The 21428-nt window shown below is 34.1% G+C and overlaps 1 protein-coding gene across 1 annotated transcript; it reads left to right on the forward strand.

Moving 5' to 3' along the window:
* Window positions 1-4778: 4778 nt before the first annotated feature.
* Window positions 4779-8926, forward strand: LOC128551280 (chitin synthase chs-2-like). The gene is made up of 4 exons (XM_053532051.1): window positions 4779-4815; window positions 5144-5340; window positions 5746-5913; window positions 8756-8926. Exons 1-4 carry the CDS (start codon window positions 4779-4781, stop codon window positions 8924-8926), a joined length of 573 nt encoding a protein of 190 aa, XP_053388026.1.
* Window positions 8927-21428: the final 12502 nt, after the last annotated feature.

The following is a 21428-nucleotide window of genomic DNA, read 5'->3' on the forward strand; positions in this document are numbered from 1 at the left end:
TCAAGCAAGGCTACCGTTATTACAAATTGCGTAAATATTTTGCTAAATTTTATTATCGTAATTCTGATTTAGTTTTAAAATTCAATAGTAATTTAAAGACACTTCTGCGAGAAGGTGTTTCTAAACCCGTTTTTTATGGGGATGTGGTCTACAAACTTCGTAAGATCTTGGGTCACGGTAATTTTCCAAATGTATTTGGAAAGATTATCAAACGTTTTATTAAAAGAGGTTACGACCCAACTGTTTTGAGACATACCGCATGTTTAGTGTTCAACCCGTTTACAGTTGGACATTACGCTTCCCTCTTTGATTGCGTCTGACGGAAGAGGGGGAGGACTCTATGATAAGCAGTTTTTAAATCCTACCAGGACTGAACTGTTTTGATATTTGTCTTCTGGCCTGTTTCGTCGGGCCCTAAAGGGTGTTTCTCTTGTTGCTCTGTCTTCTGAAAAGGCATTGAGTACATAGGTTTTTGGTTCTTAAGGTTTGTTTTTTTATATATTTATACACGAGCATTTTTGTGTTTTACATGCCATGCCTTTTTGTTTCCATTACGTGTGTAAGAGATTCACCTGGAGGGGATTACTTTTATTTACACTGTCCCATGTCTTTGGAACATGGTGGGGGTAAGAGTGAGGTTAGGTGCACCATAAACCGGTTTAAGCTCCCCAGTGGTGTTTTTGCCACTGACTGTTCCAAGGCGGTGCCCCACTGTGTTCCTTTGTTTGTTCGTTTCGTCTTATGTGCTGGCTTTGTGTGCGTGTGTGTTGTTCGTTTTGTCCTTATGTGTTGGCTTTGGGTGTGTGTGTGTGTGTGTGTGTGTGTGTGTGTGTATGTGTTTGTGGTGCACGCGTCTGCGTGCTGGGGGTTTCGTTTTTGGTGCGTGGCATTCCCTGTTTGATATTTTTCTTTGTTTTTTTTTACTAAATGACCTATGATCATGGAATAAAGTGTAAACCGTTAAGTTGAAATTCCGTAAAATGTTTTCACAAGTCTTTAGATGTACAAATGTATAAATGCAAGTTAAGTGCAATACATAATTTGCCGCATATTTATGCACGACGACGTTATACTACTTCCATGACTTTCATGACGCCCCTTCTCTAAACGCCTTCGTTAATTTACATACTGTAACTATATAATAGTGAAGGGAACTCCTTGATATTTGTAGAATTGAAAGGCAAAAGTAGAATTATTTTTTTCATAAATATGTTGTTATCTTAATTTTTGTTTACTGTTTGTCAAGGAACGGCTCACATATTTTTATATGCAAAAAAGTAATGCGTATCTGATATGTTCTTTCTTGTATAGGCTATTATACCGGGTATATGGCTTGTTCTACTTGTATGCAAATTGGAGCATTTGCCTTACCTTTGGTATCAACTATGATTCCGTCATTGATACTTTTAACAGTACCAGAGACATGCGAAGTATTGCTGTTGAATACTAATAGTAAGTATATTTGAGAGTTACCACCTTTTAATAATACTAGTACATGTATAGGGGACGCAACTTGACCCCATTTGTTGACCTTTGTATTATAATACATAATGAGGCACAGCCTATTAGTGAGAAGGAGTGTACGTAAAACACTTAATCTCTTTGCATTTAAAAAAAGCACGAGCTGCACGAGAACATGGAAAAATAAATTTGTGTAAATATGAATTAGTGTTTTGGAAAGTTTATAAAACTGATCAAATGTAAGTATACATACTGTGTACAAACTAATTCCATATAATATATACGGCTACCCTAAGCACCTCCTTATTTCTACAATGAAACAATCGATATGAATAATCAGCCTAAGGTCAGCCATCGCGGTCAAGTTGCGACAACTGTATCAGCTTGGAGATGGATATAAACAGTTTAAAGCAAGGCTTTGGTCGTACTCTAACCCTGGATTGCATGATGTCTAAACAAGCTTGCTGATGCGTGAAGAACGTTTAGGTATGATGGAAAATTGTTAAAGCAAAACCACTGGGAGTTCCACAATGATAAAGTGACACAGACTGTATATCCTGTCTTGTTTCAAGGATAGCACTTTCCCAATATGTATATAGTAGAAGCTGAAAAAAATGTTCACTTTATTTCGATTCGGAACAAAATGGCCGCAAGGGGTTTCCTACATGTATATGGGAATATTTAGTAACTTTCAGACATTTTCTTGTCGGGAACAGCAGACTCAATTTTATAATAATTGTACATAAATGTTCATTTGGCGACCCTTTCTGAAAATTGTTTATTTTTTTCTGAATTGTAAATGATTTGTGTGTAAGTCCAGGAGTATTTCATTTTATTTCATATTGATTGTAACGAAATTTAAATCATAGAAATATTTATTACTTTTGCTAATCTAACGCCTTTTTTTCCATTCTGCTTAGTTGTTTTGGCTGCCAGTTTATACACCAGCATTACTTGAACAATGGCTTATGTTAATAAGAAGGAGCGAGTTTGGTGACAAAGAATATCACGAGAGAGTGATAGAAACAAATCGTGCTAAAGTCATTATTTGCACAACGATGTACAAAGAGGTAACTATAACGAGAAAGTGATGAATGAAAATCAAACTCAATTCCAGACATGGAATTTGTTTCAGAGTTAGTTTATAAGAACACTCGTGCAGAGGTTAGAATAAAATAATATAAGAAACAATTATTATGTTCGGGAATAGGCACTAAATACTAAAAATCATAACTAGTGTGCACCATTTTTTCCATTAAAAAAAAAGATATATAAAAGAAAAAAAACAGTGTTTTAACGTCATTAATACACGGAAAGAGGTTATACGTCAGCGGAATAACTTCGAAAGGGCGTAGAGTGAATTATTCTGGCGGCTTATAACCGATTTTGAGCTTATTAATTTAGGTAAAACACGATTTTGCTATTCATTATTTCGATTCTAATATGCCCTTCATATAGTTTTGTTGTCATGAACTTTTTTCTGGACTGAAATTTCAATCCACTTCCATAGTGGGTACTGAGATACATTCCCGATACTTTCATACAACAATTTAACCAAATCGGGACACCAACATAAACTACGACGCTCACACGGACGCGGACGGCGACGAATGAGCGAGTGTTTTTAAACTTCATACAATCGTAGAGAAAAGTGAAGGGTCCTAATGTGAAAGGACTGATTACTTAACACGCGGTGTGTCCCAAAATGGTCGGGTTATAATTAAACGTTTTAGTAATTTTCCAAATACAGTTGGAAATTTCGTTTTTAATCATAGTTAGGACAAAAGATACATTAATCATACAATGGATATGACAAATTTGATTTAGCATAAGGAAAATCAAATGATCAAATCGAAACGGAGGGCCACAACTTATGCCGATACTGGAGGGTTGTTATTTCCCAGCTGAGTATTGATATGACCCAGAATTTTACAAACATCATTAAAATTAGTCCCAAGACAAAGTTTGTGATAACGGAAATCTTGCACGAGTGTGTTGGTAATTTGTATGAAGTTTTCGAATGACAACACGCTCTGACACACCTTATTAACTACAAAAATACATATCCTATCCAACGTTTACGTTTCAGGATGCACACGAAATGTAACAACTCCTTGAATCAATACGCAGTGTTGTACAAACCAAAAAGGAGAAGAATTTTGAGTCCCATATAATATTTGACGATGCCATAAAGTGTAATGAGCCGACAGAACATACCTTACAGCTATTATATCTTGTAGAAGATGTTTTGGGTAGCTTAATATGTATATGTATTTAAAAAAAAACATTCAATATATAAACAGTGCATTTTCATTACAGTCGTATGATAAGAAGATGTGGGATTTTTTTTTAAACAAAACAACACTTAAGAGATAAATAGATCTGACTATAATGAAATGATATATCTTTATATATATTCTTTTAAATTTATACATGCTCAAACCTTTCTCTTTAAAATATAGATCCCATGTGGAATATTTCTGACACGGTAGATGTCACATCTGCTAAAAAGGTGCTGATTCATGTCTTAGTTCTTTCTAAAATGTCATTACATGCTTCTTAAAAAAGTTAAAGTGCTTGTATATTAATTAAGCATACGTCCATTCTTACAAAGAAACATAATTATTCGGTTTTTTGTTTATGCTTCTAGGAGTTCGTGTTAACAATGCTGAGTGTACAAAGAGTAATACACCATATGGGAAGTCTCTGAAATGGACTCTGTATAAAGACAATGAGAAAAATGATAAAAATAAAATGGATCTGACCATTCACTTGAAAGACAACACAAAGGTAAGTATATATGTTACAATGCTGCAATCTTTTACATTTAACTGCAGTGTAAATTTACAGAAACATTTTGTAAATATAACTTCTCGTAGCATTACGGTTTTTTTGCCATTTATAAAGGCTGCATGTAGACGTTATATGTATAACGTCCTTTTGATACATAAAACCCTTTTATTTTGGATAGGTAAAGAACAAAAAACGATTGAGTCAAGTGATGTATATGTCTTATGTATTAGATGTACTTCTAAAGGAACTAAAAGGTAAACAGCAATCTTTTTATTGTGATTAATTCGAAACAATAGTATGAGACAAAATAACAATAAGAACCATATGCCAAATTCTGCTACAAATGTTTGCAATGATGATACAGTAAATATCTAATTGGCATTCTCTGTGTACATGAAGCTTAAATTTTTGAATATAGTTGTTCCTCTGTGATAATGGTCCTTCTTTTCTACATGTTATTTCGTAGGCAACCAATAGTATACATTTTTTAACAAGGGACCTCCGTTGCCGAGTGGTTATGGTCAATGACTTCTAATCACTTCTCACTAACCTCGCATGGATGTAAAACTCTTTCTTGTAAGGAAGCTACTCGGCTGGCTTACTGATGACCGGTAGTTCTACCAGATACACGCTCGTGCCTGAAATAATTTTTCTTTTGTTCAGCCTGTATATAGTTTGTTGGCTATTGATATAATTTTCAAAACAATTGTGGTGTGTTCTCGATATGCAATACTAGTAATTATGAAACTAACATTTTGTTATATGCAATGATTATGAAACTAACTTCGTTATATATGCAATAATTATGAAACTGACTTTGTTATATATGCGATGATATGAAACTAACTTTGTTTTATATACAATAATTATGAAACTAATTTTGTTAAAGCAACTGACGAGGACGTATTCATTCTGACTACGGACGCTGATGTAAAGTTTACACCGGATTCCATCGCATACCTTCTTGATTTGATGGCACATGACGGCAAAGTTGGTGCAGTTTGTGCCAGCACCTTGCCTCTAGGAAATGGTCCAATCGTTTGGTATCAGGCCTTTGAGTACGCCATTGGTCATTGGTTTCAAAAGGTTATTTTATTTTCATTGTGCATAGTTTCATTTCATTAAAAGAAAGGTAAAATCGTGTTTGTCTGTTACCTGTCCGTGTATTTACATGTTTCTTGGAAACAATTAATTGAGTATAAGAATGTTTTCTTCTAAAAATGTATTAAAGCAGTACAGGCAATAAAATTTTAGGTACACTGTTTACCACATTATCATACGCTTTATCACGGACGGTACGGGAGACACGATCCTCGGAATAATTTGACTATGACTTTAAACATCAAAGGTAAGTACTGCTTTATATAATGACCATTATTCAAGCTGAAATTGATAAAAAATGTGCATATGTGTAGTTTTATGTGTATATTTGATGTCGAACTTTCGGCAAAATTAGAAAAATCAGTCCAAACTTGGCTGAACCTGTTTTAGGCTGCTGAACATGTAATTGGCTCGGTTCTTTGTTCGCCTGGATGTTTCAGCGTGTATAGATGTAAAGCAATACGGGAGATTCTACCAACCTACGCATCAGATGTAGAGCATGCATTTGACTTTCTTACAAAGGACATGGGAGAAGATAGATGGCTTTGTACACTAATGGTATAGACAGCTTTTGTATATATACCAATTGTAAGAAAAGAGTATGTTAATGTCAACTTTGACTGTCTTTTCATCAGATTTGTTTCATTTTCCCCTACCAAAGGCGGAGGAATCTTATTTGGCGATGCCTGTCCGGCTGTGCGTGCGTCCGTGCATATAACCGTCCGCGATTATCAAAGCACATAATTCTAAAAGTACTTCAGCTAGAACCACCAAACCTCACATAATTATTAATTAGTACATGGTCTTTGCCCACATGAAGTATTAGTCCCCTGGACTATTAAAGTAAAAGCATAGATTTTGTTTGTTTTGTTTAAAAAGATGAAATTGGTTATAATCCAAAAAGCATTTAGCTAGAATCACCAAGCATCAAAGAATTATTGATTAGCACACATATAATATTATCCCTCTCGATCCAGTATGATCAGAGTATTTTCTTTTTGTTTAGTAACAATCCAATTGCTTATTATTAACAGGAATTGTATCTAGAATCACCACACATCACGCTAGGTTATGTCGTGCCGTTTTAAACGGAAAAAAATTGGTTGAAATATCCGGTATATTAATGAAATACTGGTGGAAAAGTGTGCCCATCCAATAAACAACACAAAAAGAAGACAAGTTGAGATAGTTGTTCGAAACGTATAGAAATAATTTCAATGTCAACACGTTCTGCAGGATTGATTTGAAAACATCTTTGGAAGTTTAACACTACAACAAAAATTCGTTGTATTCGTACTTTTCGAAACATTTTTTTTAAACCGAAAGCGAAAGAGCGTTTCCATTTTTCTTATTCGTAGAGATTGCCTTTGCAGTTATGAAAGAAGTATTTCGATGTAAACAGCCACAAAGGTACCCTTCGAAAACCATGATGTTTGCATGATGTTTTCACCGCCGTTTGAATACATCTGCGGATGTCTCTAAATTGCTTTTTGTACTTTTAGCATGTGTAAATGTTGAGTTCTGCTCAACCCGGGGCTAGAGGGCGTGGACGTAGCATACATTTCCACTACCGTCCATGAACAGACTCAATCAAACCGAGCCTGCAACATTTTCGTTTTTGTCGTGTTGAGCGACCTGTGAAGTTTCCACTTTTCTCTATTTTATTTAAATTACCGTTTCTGTTTGACTTAGAAACTTCTTTTGTTTTAATTGGTTTGTTTGCAGTGTATGACCTGTATGTACTAAGTTTTAAATTAGTATGCACAAAACATCAGTTTTTATAATATTCATAATCCAATTTGATATACAAATTGCAATTTTTTCCATGTTTATGGTATTCGTATATATCAATAGCGGAAATGAGGAATAAAAAATTGGTATACAAACTCAATTAATGTAAACGTGGTACTAAGATACTTATAAATAATCCATCATCTGTTTTCTGAGAAGTGTTAAAAACTATTTCACTGATACCTATTTAACCGGAAGATTTAACTTTAAAAAAATAGGTATTGTTCAATTGTGAAAACGGGAAACATGTTTACTTTGAAATGTTTTATTGTTTTATAGAAGTTGAGCTTTTTAAATGATATATTTCTCTATATTTTTAAAAATCCAATGACATAGCCGTTCTATGTTATAAAAAGTGTAAGGGGCTCCGACTAGACTTTTCAGAAACAAGTGAATTCAAGCTTAATTGAATTTGAACAATTTAGTTGAATCTAATAAATCAAATACCAAACAAGTAACAAATTAATCATGCTCCGCTTCTGAAATTATCGTTGGTGATAATGTCGAGATATTACTGTTGTACTAGACAAAGACTAGTTTCTTTAAATTAGATTGTGCCATTTTACTTTTTCTTATTAAGCAATGTACACCGGTTCAGAACTTAACGGAATCTTACTGAATCGCGTTGAAGAATTTTCTGCAATTTATGATGACATATTTGTTTCACTAATTATTAAACAAGGGCTGTCGAAGAACAGCAACGGTTGACTATTCAACAATCTTATCAATTGAATGAATGTAAAAGTCGAAAAAGAGGCATAACTTTTTAAAATTGCAAACCAGGGCTATGGAACATGTACAACACATATCAGCTCTTGACAATCGACAAGTGTGTGAAGTTTTAATCCATTCCCATCAGTGGGTAAAAAGATATCAGCTTCCATACAGAAACTTAACCAAAAACTGCTAGTTCAAACAGGGACATACTTTTTTAAAAGTGCAAAATAGAGTTATGGATCCTGTTTACTGCATGTCACATCCTGACAATGAACAAGTGTAAGAAGTTTCAATCCATTTCCATTAGTGTGTACTGAGATTAGAGTTTACATACAGAAACTTTCTAAGTAGAAAAAGGGACATTTGGTAAAAAAAAGAGTTATTTAACTTGTGCAGTGTAAGTCAATTATCACAGTAAATCAGTGTATGAAGTTTCAAAATATTCCCGCAAATTGTTACTAAGATACTAACTTTACGAAATCGGGATGCAGACACCGACGCTTGGGTGAGTCCAGTAGCTTTGTATTGTACGTTGTTATTTTTGACAACAATACAACGACGAAGTAATGAAAGTCGAAATTAGTAAAGAATGTGTTGTCTTGGTAATTTAAAATCATTTTGATCAAATAGCTCTACCAATTCTTATAGAGCTAAAACTATATTCAATTAAGTTTCCTCTTTAACACTCCTTTTAAATCTTTTGTGTTATTCTGCTCTTTTAGTAAAAGCCAATAAGTATATTAAAATTTAGTCATTTATATTTCTAAAGCGGTATAGGTAACAATTTATCATTCGATTACCAATTAAAATTTGTTCCAAAAGGAATATAAGAGCTTCATTTACCTTATCAGTAAATGTCTAATGTAAAAAAAAAACTATCCTTTGTACAAAGGTCCAAACCGGAAGAACTATTGAATACTGCGCTGCATCCGAGAATAGCACACATTGTCCAGATTCATTCGATGAATTTTTCAAACAAAGAAGACTTTGGGTTGTTTCAACAATTGCAAATATGTTGTTGTTGTTGCAAGAATGGAACAAAGGTTTGGTATTTGAAATCTGAAGTTGTATTCGCATTATATTTTCAGTAACCTTAAAGTTACTTGATATTTAATGAAAAATATAATTTTATTATTTTGTTAATACCCCAGTCACACATACGGCGCGGATATCTACGTCTAGCCACGGATAGAAATGTAGTAATCCGTATCGATACGTATCGATCCGTACCTGAGCCGTACCTTAAAGTAGTAACCCGTATCAGTTCGTACCAGTCCGTACAGCTCAGGTACGGATCGATACGGATTACTACGTTTCTATCCGTAGCTAAACGTAGCTATCCGCGCCGTATGTGTGACTGTGGTATATCTGATAAATACACGTTCATATGTTTGTATGGAGAGATTTACAAGAACTTTGAAGGCACAAATGTGTGTGATTTTAAAGTGTAACAGCAGATTGCGATATGGCGGGTTAGACTGGAATCTGAGGCAAAAATGTAACATTTTTGTTAAGGCTAAATTTCTTATGGTATCGACGGAAATTCGAGACTGTCTGCCGTAAGACATAATCTGTTAGACTTGTTAAAACGTGCCCGATAAGACAGTAACAGTCAAGAACTAGACTGCCTTAAAACCTTTAGATATCTTCAACAACTATTATGATTTTTAATACTTATATGGTAAGAATACTATTTCTGCAAGATACCTTGTAAACAGCTTTTATTTTAGTTCACGCACCACCTCACTTCTTTCGTTATAATGTTTTAAGATACGTTACCTAAAATACCAACATTGAGTATATATAAGTTTTGGCCAACTATTCAAAACACATGTGAAAAGATCAAAACGATAACAATAAAAACTCTTATTGTAACCGTCACAACATTAAACATTATATGACTAATTAAAACCGTCATTTCATGAAAAATATCCAGTATATCTCGTTATAAGATTGTTGTTTAAATCTAAATGCAACATTAACAAAAAAACTACTTACATTGTAATATTTAATCATAAAGCATGCATAATTTAAAAACTAAAGGTTGACCTGATTGTATTTCGTTTCCTCAAAATTTGAAATTCTGTTAACTTATTAATATTCATGGGGGACTAATTTTTGTGGATTTCGTGGCTGACCCTTTACATTTATTGTTTCAGTTCACGAATTCAGCCATCGCGTTTCGTTTGTGTTCTTGGTTTATCAGGCTGTTTTGCTCTTCGCAATGTTGATTTGACCTAGTTCGGTAATTTTGGTCGTATGTGGTAAGTACAAAGCTTATGAATTAAAATACAATGCTTTAAATTGTGTGTAATAAAATTTACTTTGTCATGTTATATTTTGTTTAAATTCTGATCACGTTCAGATCAGTTTAGAACGTGTTTTACTGTAATATATTGTTTAAATTCGAACCACGTTCAGTTCAGTTTAGAACGTGTTTGATTGTTACATTTTTTTTTAAATTCTGACCGCGTTCAGTTCAGTTTAGAAGGTTTAAATTCTGATGACGTTCAGGTCTGTTTAGAACGTGTTTGACAACCATTGGCATATATACCTTTTGGTATTGTATGATGCTTCATATAGCCTTTTTGCCTAGAATAAACGCTAGCACAAAAATTCTATTCATCCTCATTTCTTGTGTCTTCGACGAAATCTCGTAAGGAGGACATACCGAAACTTTTTTGGCGAACACATAAAATGATTTATTGGCAAACACAGAGTGTCGCTTGGTTTTTAATTCTGTCGATGGCATTTATTTGAAGTGTCTTTCTATGTATATATGTACATATATATACTCCGCGAAACAAACGATACATGAAAACATGACGCACAAGCCACAAAATATTTATCATTTGTTTCTTTAAATGTCGTTGTTCGTTTTGTTGTGCCAAATGATTAGAGAAAGCCAATAAAAGTCATAATGGTGATTTAGCACGATTAGTTTTGAAAAAAAAAAAAAAAAAAAAAAAAAAAAAAAAAAAAACCAAAACAAACCAACAAAAGTCGTTTGTGCTTTGAATGGTAAGGAATGATTTCTTTGTCAGTTTTGCTTTTAAGTTAAGTTTGAATAAATTTCTAAATAGTTTAAAGATCAATGTATGTGAAAAATTATTTTACTTATGATTTTGAGCTTTGTTCACAATAGTAAATATTTATATTTAGGTACATAGCTCAAATTTGAAATAAAAAAGTGAAGAAACGACTGAATTTTAAACAGAATGTGCGTAAATCAATAGCTGATATTACTTTGCGTTTTATATACATTTTGTAAATAAGTATCCTCGCAATATAACTATAACTATCCTAACGTGTCTTAACCTGCATTTTCTATTCAGGTTTGTTTCTTGTTTAAGGTGGCTTGAAATACGCTTGGAACTGGAACCCATATGTGACACTCATCTTGCAAGTTATTATATGTAAATCATTCATCATAATTTGCCTCACTGCTTCATCAAAGACACAACTCAACGTAAGTTAATTTATGATTGCTGTAGTCGGTTGGAATAAGACAAAATTAATGCTGTTTTACTAAAGCATTTAAAGTTTATCAGATGACCAGGTGGTGGTATACCCATCGTTCATTTATCTCGAACTGTATCCAGAAAGTGATGTTTCCATTGATGTTTGCCAAGACACATTTTGAGAGAATGAGTACTTTCTGTTTATAATTATGAAGGAAGAATCTTTCTTTAGTGGCAATATGAATTTCAATGCCGGGAGCGCAGTACAAGAGTTCCAGTTATGAATTTGCCAATCAATATAAATAAACAAATAAACCAGCTTTATATTATCATAGGAGTGAAAACACAAATTTTGCTTTATTGTCGTAATATTCCGCGATACACTTAAAAGGTTAGGCTTTCGTTAGATTTTACATCGTCGGCAAACTTTGGTCCGAACGTGCTGATTTGCCGTAACGTAAACAAACTGCGATATCGATTGTTGAAAATAATATTTATAAAATGTAGATTAAATTAGAAGATATAAAGAATGCATACTGTTCAAAAACGTTTCATTACATGACGTAGTATGCAACTGATGTATACCAATTTCTACGTATACTTTAACCCTCAAAGTAAAGCCAGAGGTGGAAGGGCACAACGAAGTAATGACTACGATTATCTGTACGAAGTACGTCACTTTCCCATACGAAAAAGCGCCCAGATATCGACCGATTACAAATATTATTTACACTGAGGAAAACTGAGAAAATACTGTAATAGGATGGTAGAACCATAGATTTAAGCGTTGACTGTTAAACATGTTAAAGATGTATTTCACTATTTTTGTAATCATATAGATAATAACTAGACTTCATGAATCTCTTAAGCATGTCGCTAAACATAGGACTAGTTTTGATGGCAATTGGATTGCAATAAATATTATTAAGGTAATGTACTCGTAACGTTGGTTTACATTTTCTCATTAAATAATTTCGAAAGAAAAAATAATTCTAATTTAGACGAAGTATGATAAAATCGCATACGGAAATTATTATTATTACAATCATTATTATTTACCAGATTTTTATAGCGCTCTTTTCATCAATAAAATAAACGTTCAAAAGCGCTGTACAAACTACATATCACAGAATGATATGGACATACAATACAACACACAAAAAAATCAACAATAAAATGTATTTAGCCTGAATCAGGTTTTACTCTACATTTTAATTGTCCTGGATATTTATTTTAAGGAACAGTTAACCATAGGAAATAATTTCCAGTTGCAAAGCTTGTTTTCAGTGCAAAGTGAGTTTCAATAAATCTTGAAGAAAAAGTGTGTTTTCAATGATCGTTTGAAAGCATCCAAGCTTTTAACGTCTCTAATGGTAGCCGGAAGAGCATTCCATAACTTCGGTGCAGCTGATGAAAAACTACGATTACCGTACCTCACAGTTTTGCTTTTTGGAACAACAAGTTGTTTTGAGTTGTTCTTGGATCTCAGATTTCTTGCTGGCTGATAGACTTCCAGCTAGTCTTTAACATAGACCGGTGATTGGTCATGCAATGCTTTGTATGTGTGAACTAGAATCTTAAAGTCCACTCTATGAGTTACTGCTATCCAATGCAATTTTTTTTAATACCGGCGTAATGTGATCATAACGCGATATTCTCGTTATAATTCGAGCTGCAGTGTTCTGAAGACTTTGAAGTCTATTCAGCAAAACCTTCGGAATACCACACAAGAGCGCATTGCAATAATCAAGACGTGAAGTGACGAGTGAATTTACTAGAGATTTTGTAGCATCTGTATTAAGATATTTCCTGATGTGGCCTATTTGACGTAGCTGTCCGTACCCTGATCTACAAATTGAGTTTATATGTTTTTCCATGCTCATTTTGGAGTCTAGAAAAGCACCAAGATTCCTTACACATTTAGATGGTTTAATGTTCTCTTCTCCAATTTTCACAGTAACCGATTCAATATGTTTTTCGTTTCTTTGAGAGGTAAATATGAAAACGAACAGAAATTGCCGCTATAACTCAATATGTGGTTTAGATTTCAGGTCGCAAAAGTCCTGACACTTGTGTATGCTGCTATAATGACTGGAGTGATGATAGGAACTGCTTTGAAAATCTCACCTGATGTCCATTATGTCCATTTTGTTAGCTCACGTGAACTAGGTTGACATATTCGTTTACATGGATGGTCAGGGGTCCTGGTCCTAGTTCAAAATGTTAACTTAAACATCATCTAGTCTGAATCTACCGGTCAGATTACCCTAAACTAGCATCCTGGCATGGACTCGTATCAAGTTCATTAATTAAAGTGGTCACATTAGCTCCTATGGGCTGCCACAACTGAATGCAGGAAAAATCTTTTCATGAACTGCTATATGGATCTTCAACTAACTTTGTCGGTATCATCCTTATAACATGTTTTACAATATCTTTGGAAGTGGGGGCACTTTGTTCCATTTTAATGTTATCTCAAAATTTTGTTGAAATGGGGACATGCAGTCAGTTCCTTTTTAGGACTTTTAGCCCGCCCGCTTAGCTCAGTAGGTAGAGCGCTGGTTTACAGATCGTGGGGTCGCGAGTTCGATCCTAGGACGGGCATATGTTCTTCGTGACTATTTGATAAACGACATTGTGTCTGAAATCATTAGTCCTCCACCTCTGATTCATGTGGGGATGAACACTTGTTAGGTTAACTGTCCGCCGTTACATGACTGATATACTTTTGAAAAACGGCGTTAACCCCAGAACAAACAAACTTTGGGCGACTTAGTCTTAAGAATACCCCGAATCCACATGAATAGCCCGCCCGCTTAGCTTAAGGAAGAGCGTTGGTCTACGGATCATGGAGTCGCGAGTTCGATCCCCGGGCGGGGCGTATGCCCTCCGTGACGATTTGATAAACGACATTGTGTCTGAAATCATTCGTCCTCCACCTCTGACAATTCCTGTGGGGAATTTGGCAGTTACTTGCAGTTTTGTACTGGTACAGAATCCAGGAACACTGGTTAGGTTAAGTGCCCTCCGTTACATGACTGAAATACTGTTGAAAAACGGCGTTAAACCCAAAACAAAACAAAAACTTAACATATCTTCATCAAACTTGGTACGTAGCACCACTAGTAGTTTTGTTAAAATGGGCCAGTATGTACGGCTCTGTAGAAAAATATAAATACCTTAAATTGACTTGTTCTCATGAACCTATTGCTGGATCTTCATCCAACCTGGTGTGGAGTGACATTGGAAAGTCCTCTAATGCAAAATTGCTCAAATGGTTACGCTTGTTCACTTTTAGACTGAGGATACCAGAAATAAAAATAGAAGAAATATTTTATTTACTTCTTATCTTGAAGTCTTTCTAATGTTAACTAATGAGCTGTTACAGTATACCGGTAATATATAAAAAAAACGTACGCCATAATGAAAACTACGCGGATTTAATTACTCTTACAGATATATTACAAAAAGATATCAGTGAATGTAAAACTAAAATTGAATAAAGTAGAAAATGATCTGGACTTTTTAACTGAAAAATAAGTTAAACAAGGAGATTCAATTACCTCAAATGCAGAAGCAATTACAGAAATAAGATATGCATTTTTAAAACAAGAAACACAATATGTCAGAACAAAAATTACTGTTGACAATTTGTCTGCTTCTGATGTTGCCACAAAAAAACGAGTTGATGATTTGGCTGAAGTAATCATTAAAGTAATCGAAGATAACATATTCAGGCTGTTTGCTATATCTGTAAAAAGCAGTTGATGTGAGTTGTGTTAGAATTTGATTTAAGAGCTCAAACATCAGAATTTCTCATCGCAAAGACGAAAGGAAACGAACAAGAGAGTTATTTTATAGTTTATTTTGGTAGGCTATTCATTTACAGGCGTTTTAAATACATAATCTGTTTCATTTCATACTGAACATGAAATGTACTTAAAGCATTTTTTTTCCACGGCGTTTGTTACAATTGTGACCAAACATATTTATCTAGATAGTCAAAGAAATAAAAAAAATCGTGAGAATTTACCTTCAGCATACAGGTAATAAATATATGCCGTTGATATATTTCCCAAAAATCGGAAATATTAAAGGAATAGGGAAAAAGTTATAAATTTGACACTCTTCAGGCGCGTAGCTAGGGCATTTTTCATAGTACGCAGACGTAATGGGGGTGGGGGTCAGTTTATTCTCCCCTTGATTATTTATCAATGTAAGAACGGCAAATGGTGCATTTTAGCGTGTATTTGAAGCAAAAATATTGCACGAAAACCTTATTCTTTGTTAACTGTTTATCTAAAATGTTTTATTTTACTATGTATGTGCGTAATATTGCACGTGTAATCTTAATGTTACGTTATATATGTACAAGTATTAACTCAAAACAAATGATTAGTGGTGACACACTTTGAAAATATCATTATGAATGGATATATCATTCAAGAGATATGTCTGTAAGTATATATACGATAGTTGTTACAAGAAATTTGCCGTTACTCCAAACTGAATACTAGACTAGTCAACAAAGATATGCTAAGTTTCATGATACTGATACAAATGTAACAACTGTACCAAATCTGAAACTGATACCTTGCATAGGGAAAGCAACCGGTATAGCGGCGTCTTCATTACGTCAACTTCGTTATAGGTATTTCCCTTAATTTTTTTTAAAAAAAACTAAGACAGTATTCTACAAAATGTTTCTTACACCTTTTAAATTATTTCGCGGTTTCGCCATTGTGATCTCGTGCTTCGCGCTTCATGCGTCGCTTTTTCTAACGATATGCGAAGCGCAAGATAACGATGGCGAATGGCAAGATTGCGAAACTTTAGCAATTTCGCGCTTTGCCATCGTGCTTTCGCGCATGTAAAAATTTTCGATTTCACACTTCGTTATCGTGATCTCGCGCTTTGCCATCACGATCCATGATTTCGAAATACACTTGAATATCGTTACCTCGATATCGGTTAGCTCGATACTCCGGTTAGCACGATGTGCTTTCGTCGGTCTCGACTTTTCTCTTTAGATTTTAATGGTATTATTTATCATTAGCTCGATATTTCGTTTAGCTCGATGGGTTTTTTTTTTTTCAATCCCGTCAAATTACCTGTACTGTTTCTACACCTGGTTTCGTCTATATCACAGCGTGTCAAAAATATCGATGTTATCTGTAAGGTGTGAAAACCGACCTATTGTTGTCCTGCGGTGTATTAATTATAATCAGGTTAGTTTGTGTGTGTGTGTTTTTTTATATATTTTTTTTTTGTTATTTAATCTTTAATCAAATTTAAATGTTAGCAAGTTTGTATTTAGTTCTCAATAGTTAGTCTAAAGCAGCTTGCAAGTGGGCAATTTGTTTTCCAATATTACAATATTTGATTGAGAAACAATATGCATATTTAAATGACAAATTTTCGTTATCAAAACCCATTAAAAATGACGTATTTATGATTTATATTATTTCTTCCACCTTCAAGTCCTCTAAAAGAAGCATGGGAATTATAATGACAATACACACGTCAGATACAAAATATAGTCCCAGATAGACGATATCATCACGTCGAACATCGGATACGTCGATGAAATTTTTGCAGTCACTTGAATATCGAAGTAACGGTATTTGATTGTATTCACCAAATAGCTGCTTTCTTTTCCTGTACCCCGCTATAATGTTTTGACGGTATGATATAATAATTGTGACTTATAAACTGTACTTCTACATGTTTTGCTTTAATAACATGTAATTTTAGTCTTCTTTGTTTTACAGGGAGATAAATCGGGTCGTCTTAGAATGTTTAATTTTGGTTTGTTACACGATACGAAATTAAAGCTAACAGAAATAGATCATTTATTACAGTCTCATTCATTTACATTTCATACACATATACAAACATAGAATAACACATATCATACAAGTAAATGGCCATTCTATATAGAATTACAAAAGACTATATGAATATAATACTCATACCATAAAATGTAACACTATTAAAATCACAGTAAAACCATTGCAAGTGTATTTTGTTGTGTTCGTTTCATGTGGTGTGCGTATGTTGTATGTGTGCGTGTGTGTGTACATAAGTTGTGTGTATGTGTGCAATATGTTGTGATTGTGTTGTGTGTGTACGTGCATGTGTGTGTGCTTACGTGTGTGTGCGGGCCTGTGTTTGCATGTGTCTATAATAAAGTATTACCTCTGACTATAAATGAAGCAGTTCCTACGCAAAACTAGTATTGCCAATTGTTTTCTCGTTCGGGGCAAACCCATTACTTTATCTGGAGACCAAACACCGCTCTTCATGGAATTACACGCCACAACACGAGTATCATTGAAGGTTCCATGTTCACCGCTTTTTGAATACATGTGCGAATGTTTCTAAATTGCTTTTTGTACTTTTAGCATTTGTAAATGTTGAGTTCTGCTCAACCCGGGGCTAGAGGGCGTGGACGGTAGCATGCATTTCCACTACCGTAAATGAACAGGCTCAAACCGAGCCTGCAACATTTTCGTTTTTGTCATGTTGGGCGACCTGTGAAGTTTCCACTTTTTTATTTTATTTTATATGTGTGAATCAATATCAGTACAGGTTATATGATATTTAAAATGCTAAAATACAGGTGTTAAAATAAGACATCAAATAAACATTCAGGGTGGATATATGATCCTTATGAATAAATTAACCATCAAAAGTATCATTTACTTACCTTTTGTACCAAATGTCTTTTTTTTTCATGAAAACATGTTTTTGTTACGCTCTTACATAATGCTGTTTAAAATTATCTTGCTAGGATTAATTTGCTTACTATATTTACATAGAAAAGGATAAATGTTCACAGCCATGCGAAAATCACAAAATATTCTTCAAAAGTCATAGTCTTTCGCCTGCGTGAGTTAGATTACTAAAGTCATTTTGTCATATGGTATACCGCATGATTTATATGCTGGAACTGTTGTAAGCAGAAAGTATTCAATTTCAAAATATGTAAATGCCGTTAGCAAACATTCTCACAATGCCGTTTCTAAGAGATCATCAAACAGCAACTATAACATGTTTATTTTTAGTAGCAAAATATATAGTTTATTCAGTTATTTCAATCAATCAGAAATGCCGTCTAGGAACCTGAATAAACTAAAAAACGTGTTCCTTACCATCAACTTAATCATTGTAATCTTGCAGGGGCGTACCTGGATGATTTTGAACTGTACGCCAGACTAGCAGCAAAACTTTGAGTAACAAAGTAATGCTGCGAGTATGGAGCAGCTGCGAGAAACAGTCTCGATTGTTTGTGTAAGGATATTCTATTTTTTATTGTTATCGTTTTTGAAATCATCATAATGTTTAAATTTCATGCATGACTTCTACATCCGCATTTTGACAGGTTTTGTTAATGCGTCTACCCATACATTGCGAATGTGTCATTGATATGTCTTTCTCACACGAATGTAAACATTTTTAAGAAAACGTAAACAACATCATTTTTTTTGCAAACAGAAATTCAAACTGCGTAAATTGCTTTGGTATTTCGGTATCTTGGTCTGGATGTAAATTGATAGATTGAATTGCACATCGATATAGACGTTAAATGTTATATTAAGCGCAAGCTTTTTTTACGCGAGACCATGGATGACTCAAGAATTTTTGTTCTCCATATGCATGCTTGAATACCAATGTTTTACTTTGTCCTCTATTATGGCCGAGTGGTTAAGGTCGCTAACTTTGAATCACTTGCACTTCAACGATGTGGGTTCGAGCCTTACTCTGGACGTTGAATTCTTCATATGAAGAAACCATCCAGCTGGCTTACGGAAGGTCGTTGGTTCTAACCGGGTGTCCGCCCGTGATAAAATAATGCAAGGAGGAGCACCTGGGGAAAATAATTAAACGAAATGTTGTCAGTAGGACCAGCGTTTATCAATAAAACTGTTTCTTTGTAAACAATATATGATTTAAAATGAAGAAAAATATCGAAGATGTTGCTATTGTCCGTTCATGTGTTTCTTTTTTCATCGCACTCTGTTTGTGTGCATGCATGTATGTGTGCCTCTGTGCTTCTATTTAAGGTGGGCCTATTTGGCGATGTGTGGCTCTGACTGTATTTGCCGTGCCTTGGATGCAAGGAATCTACCCTTACCAATTACAAGATAATTACAGGAACAAATAAATCTATTTCAAAAACGAATTTGATAAATCTCATGCATAACTATGATATTGTTAAACGAAGAAATTGAAATAGCCGCCTAACTCCCTGTAGGTTTTACATTTTATTGCATTGCTTTTTTCATTTTCCCGGTGTCGAATTTTAATTGTACGCACATGCGTATCGGCGTATGCCCAGGTACGCCCCTGTCTTGAATACATTAAAATTGGATGAAATGATTTATCATATCTAGGAATTTTCTGTCTCAAATACTGCATAATATTTCACGGACGAATACAAAAATCTATATTTAACCTATCGGATACGGGAAAATATTCAATCAGATATGGCGTAATAATGGCGTCTCGACAATCCGTGCGTCAAATAGTTTACTTTTTCAACGAGTTTTCAATTTATTCATCTTACATTATTGTCAATTATGGCTGATATAAACAAAATAAATAGGTGTATGTATATGATAAAAGGGTCATTGAAACAATACCTTAATCTGCAGTGATGCCTTCCACTCTCAAGGATTTTGCCAGGCCGCATCACAATCGACGCAAGAGCCTTATGGGATACAGGCCTGGCAAAATCCAATCGAGCCGAATACAACATTGCATATCTATGAACTGTAATAATAACCTTTCATAATCAGTCAATTTGCCAAACAATGTTATTTGTATTGCTTGCAATGAAAATTTGCAGAACATCTGATTCACAGTCATAAACATTAGAAATTTAAAAAAATGTATATACATAAGATATAAAGTTACACAGTTCGACAAAAAATGTCGCATCGGATGTATATTAAGATAATTTATGCACATGTACAATTCACTGCCTCGTCAGACAACATACATTTTGCAATACATAGGCGGCCGGTTATATCACTAGAAATAGTGTTATAACCTTAAACTAATTCCAATATAAAGCTTTATTGATGTCTCAAAATCTTTAGTTACTTATGCAGTACAGGAAAAAAATGTCCTCCTAAGAAATCATAGCCAAACTCTGAAAATAATGTGCAAGGGCAGCTTCCTTCAGAATTTAATCAAACAAAGTACTGCAAACTGATATTAAATAAATCAACTAAACGAAATATTAGTATCATTTCTTTGTTCAATAGCAGTCCAAGAAGAATTTAATATATAATGGCTGCAATTGTTTATGACTTTTGAACAAATATTGGTGTTATCAAGTTCCCCATCCACCTACAAAAACATTGTGTGCATGCATTTTTTAAGAATCCCCTTTGAAATTTTTTACTTGTTCCTGATTTTGGAATACAATTGTTTAGTATTCAGCCTCTTTTAATTCCAATGCCGACGAGTTTGGTTTAGAAATATATATGTTAGATTTAGTTAGAAATTCCATGTTCTGAATTTTGACACCTGTGTTCTAAACTTTAACACCCCGATGCTTTTAACAAAGATTAAAAATACTAAATATAGCCTACCGGTTCTTACTAGAAAACTAAAAATGTCTTTTTCTCAATCTTGTTAATATGTTAACAGTTCGTTGAAAGGCAAACACTATATTTAAGTATCCTTAATATTCCACTAAAGATTTAATATCATTTTACCCCTTACTACTTTCTCCCCCTGTATCTTTATTTAAATTAATATGTACTTGTTAGAGTTTTTAAGAAACCCATCTGCAATATTTTCCATTACAGCTTCTTTTGTTGTGGGCCTACTTTGCAAATGCGTGGCTCTGAGGCTGTGTTTTTAGTGCTCTGTGCTTCCAAAAAATCTACCCGTAGCTTTTATCTTTTGTATTATTTGGCTTATTAAACATAGATTGAGACAAATTTAGAGCGAATTGAAACAACAGAAAATTTCGGGCATAGGCAGCTGAGTAATTTACGACACGTAATGTTCTCTCCTTTTTTATGAAATAATCATATTGAATTCACTCATCACCCTAGGTCAACTATAGGGCCTGTATTCATCACTGTT

This window comes from Mercenaria mercenaria, chromosome 19 (genome assembly GCF_021730395.1).
Source record: "Mercenaria mercenaria strain notata chromosome 19, MADL_Memer_1, whole genome shotgun sequence".
NCBI lineage: Eukaryota > Metazoa > Mollusca > Bivalvia > Venerida > Veneridae > Mercenaria > Mercenaria mercenaria.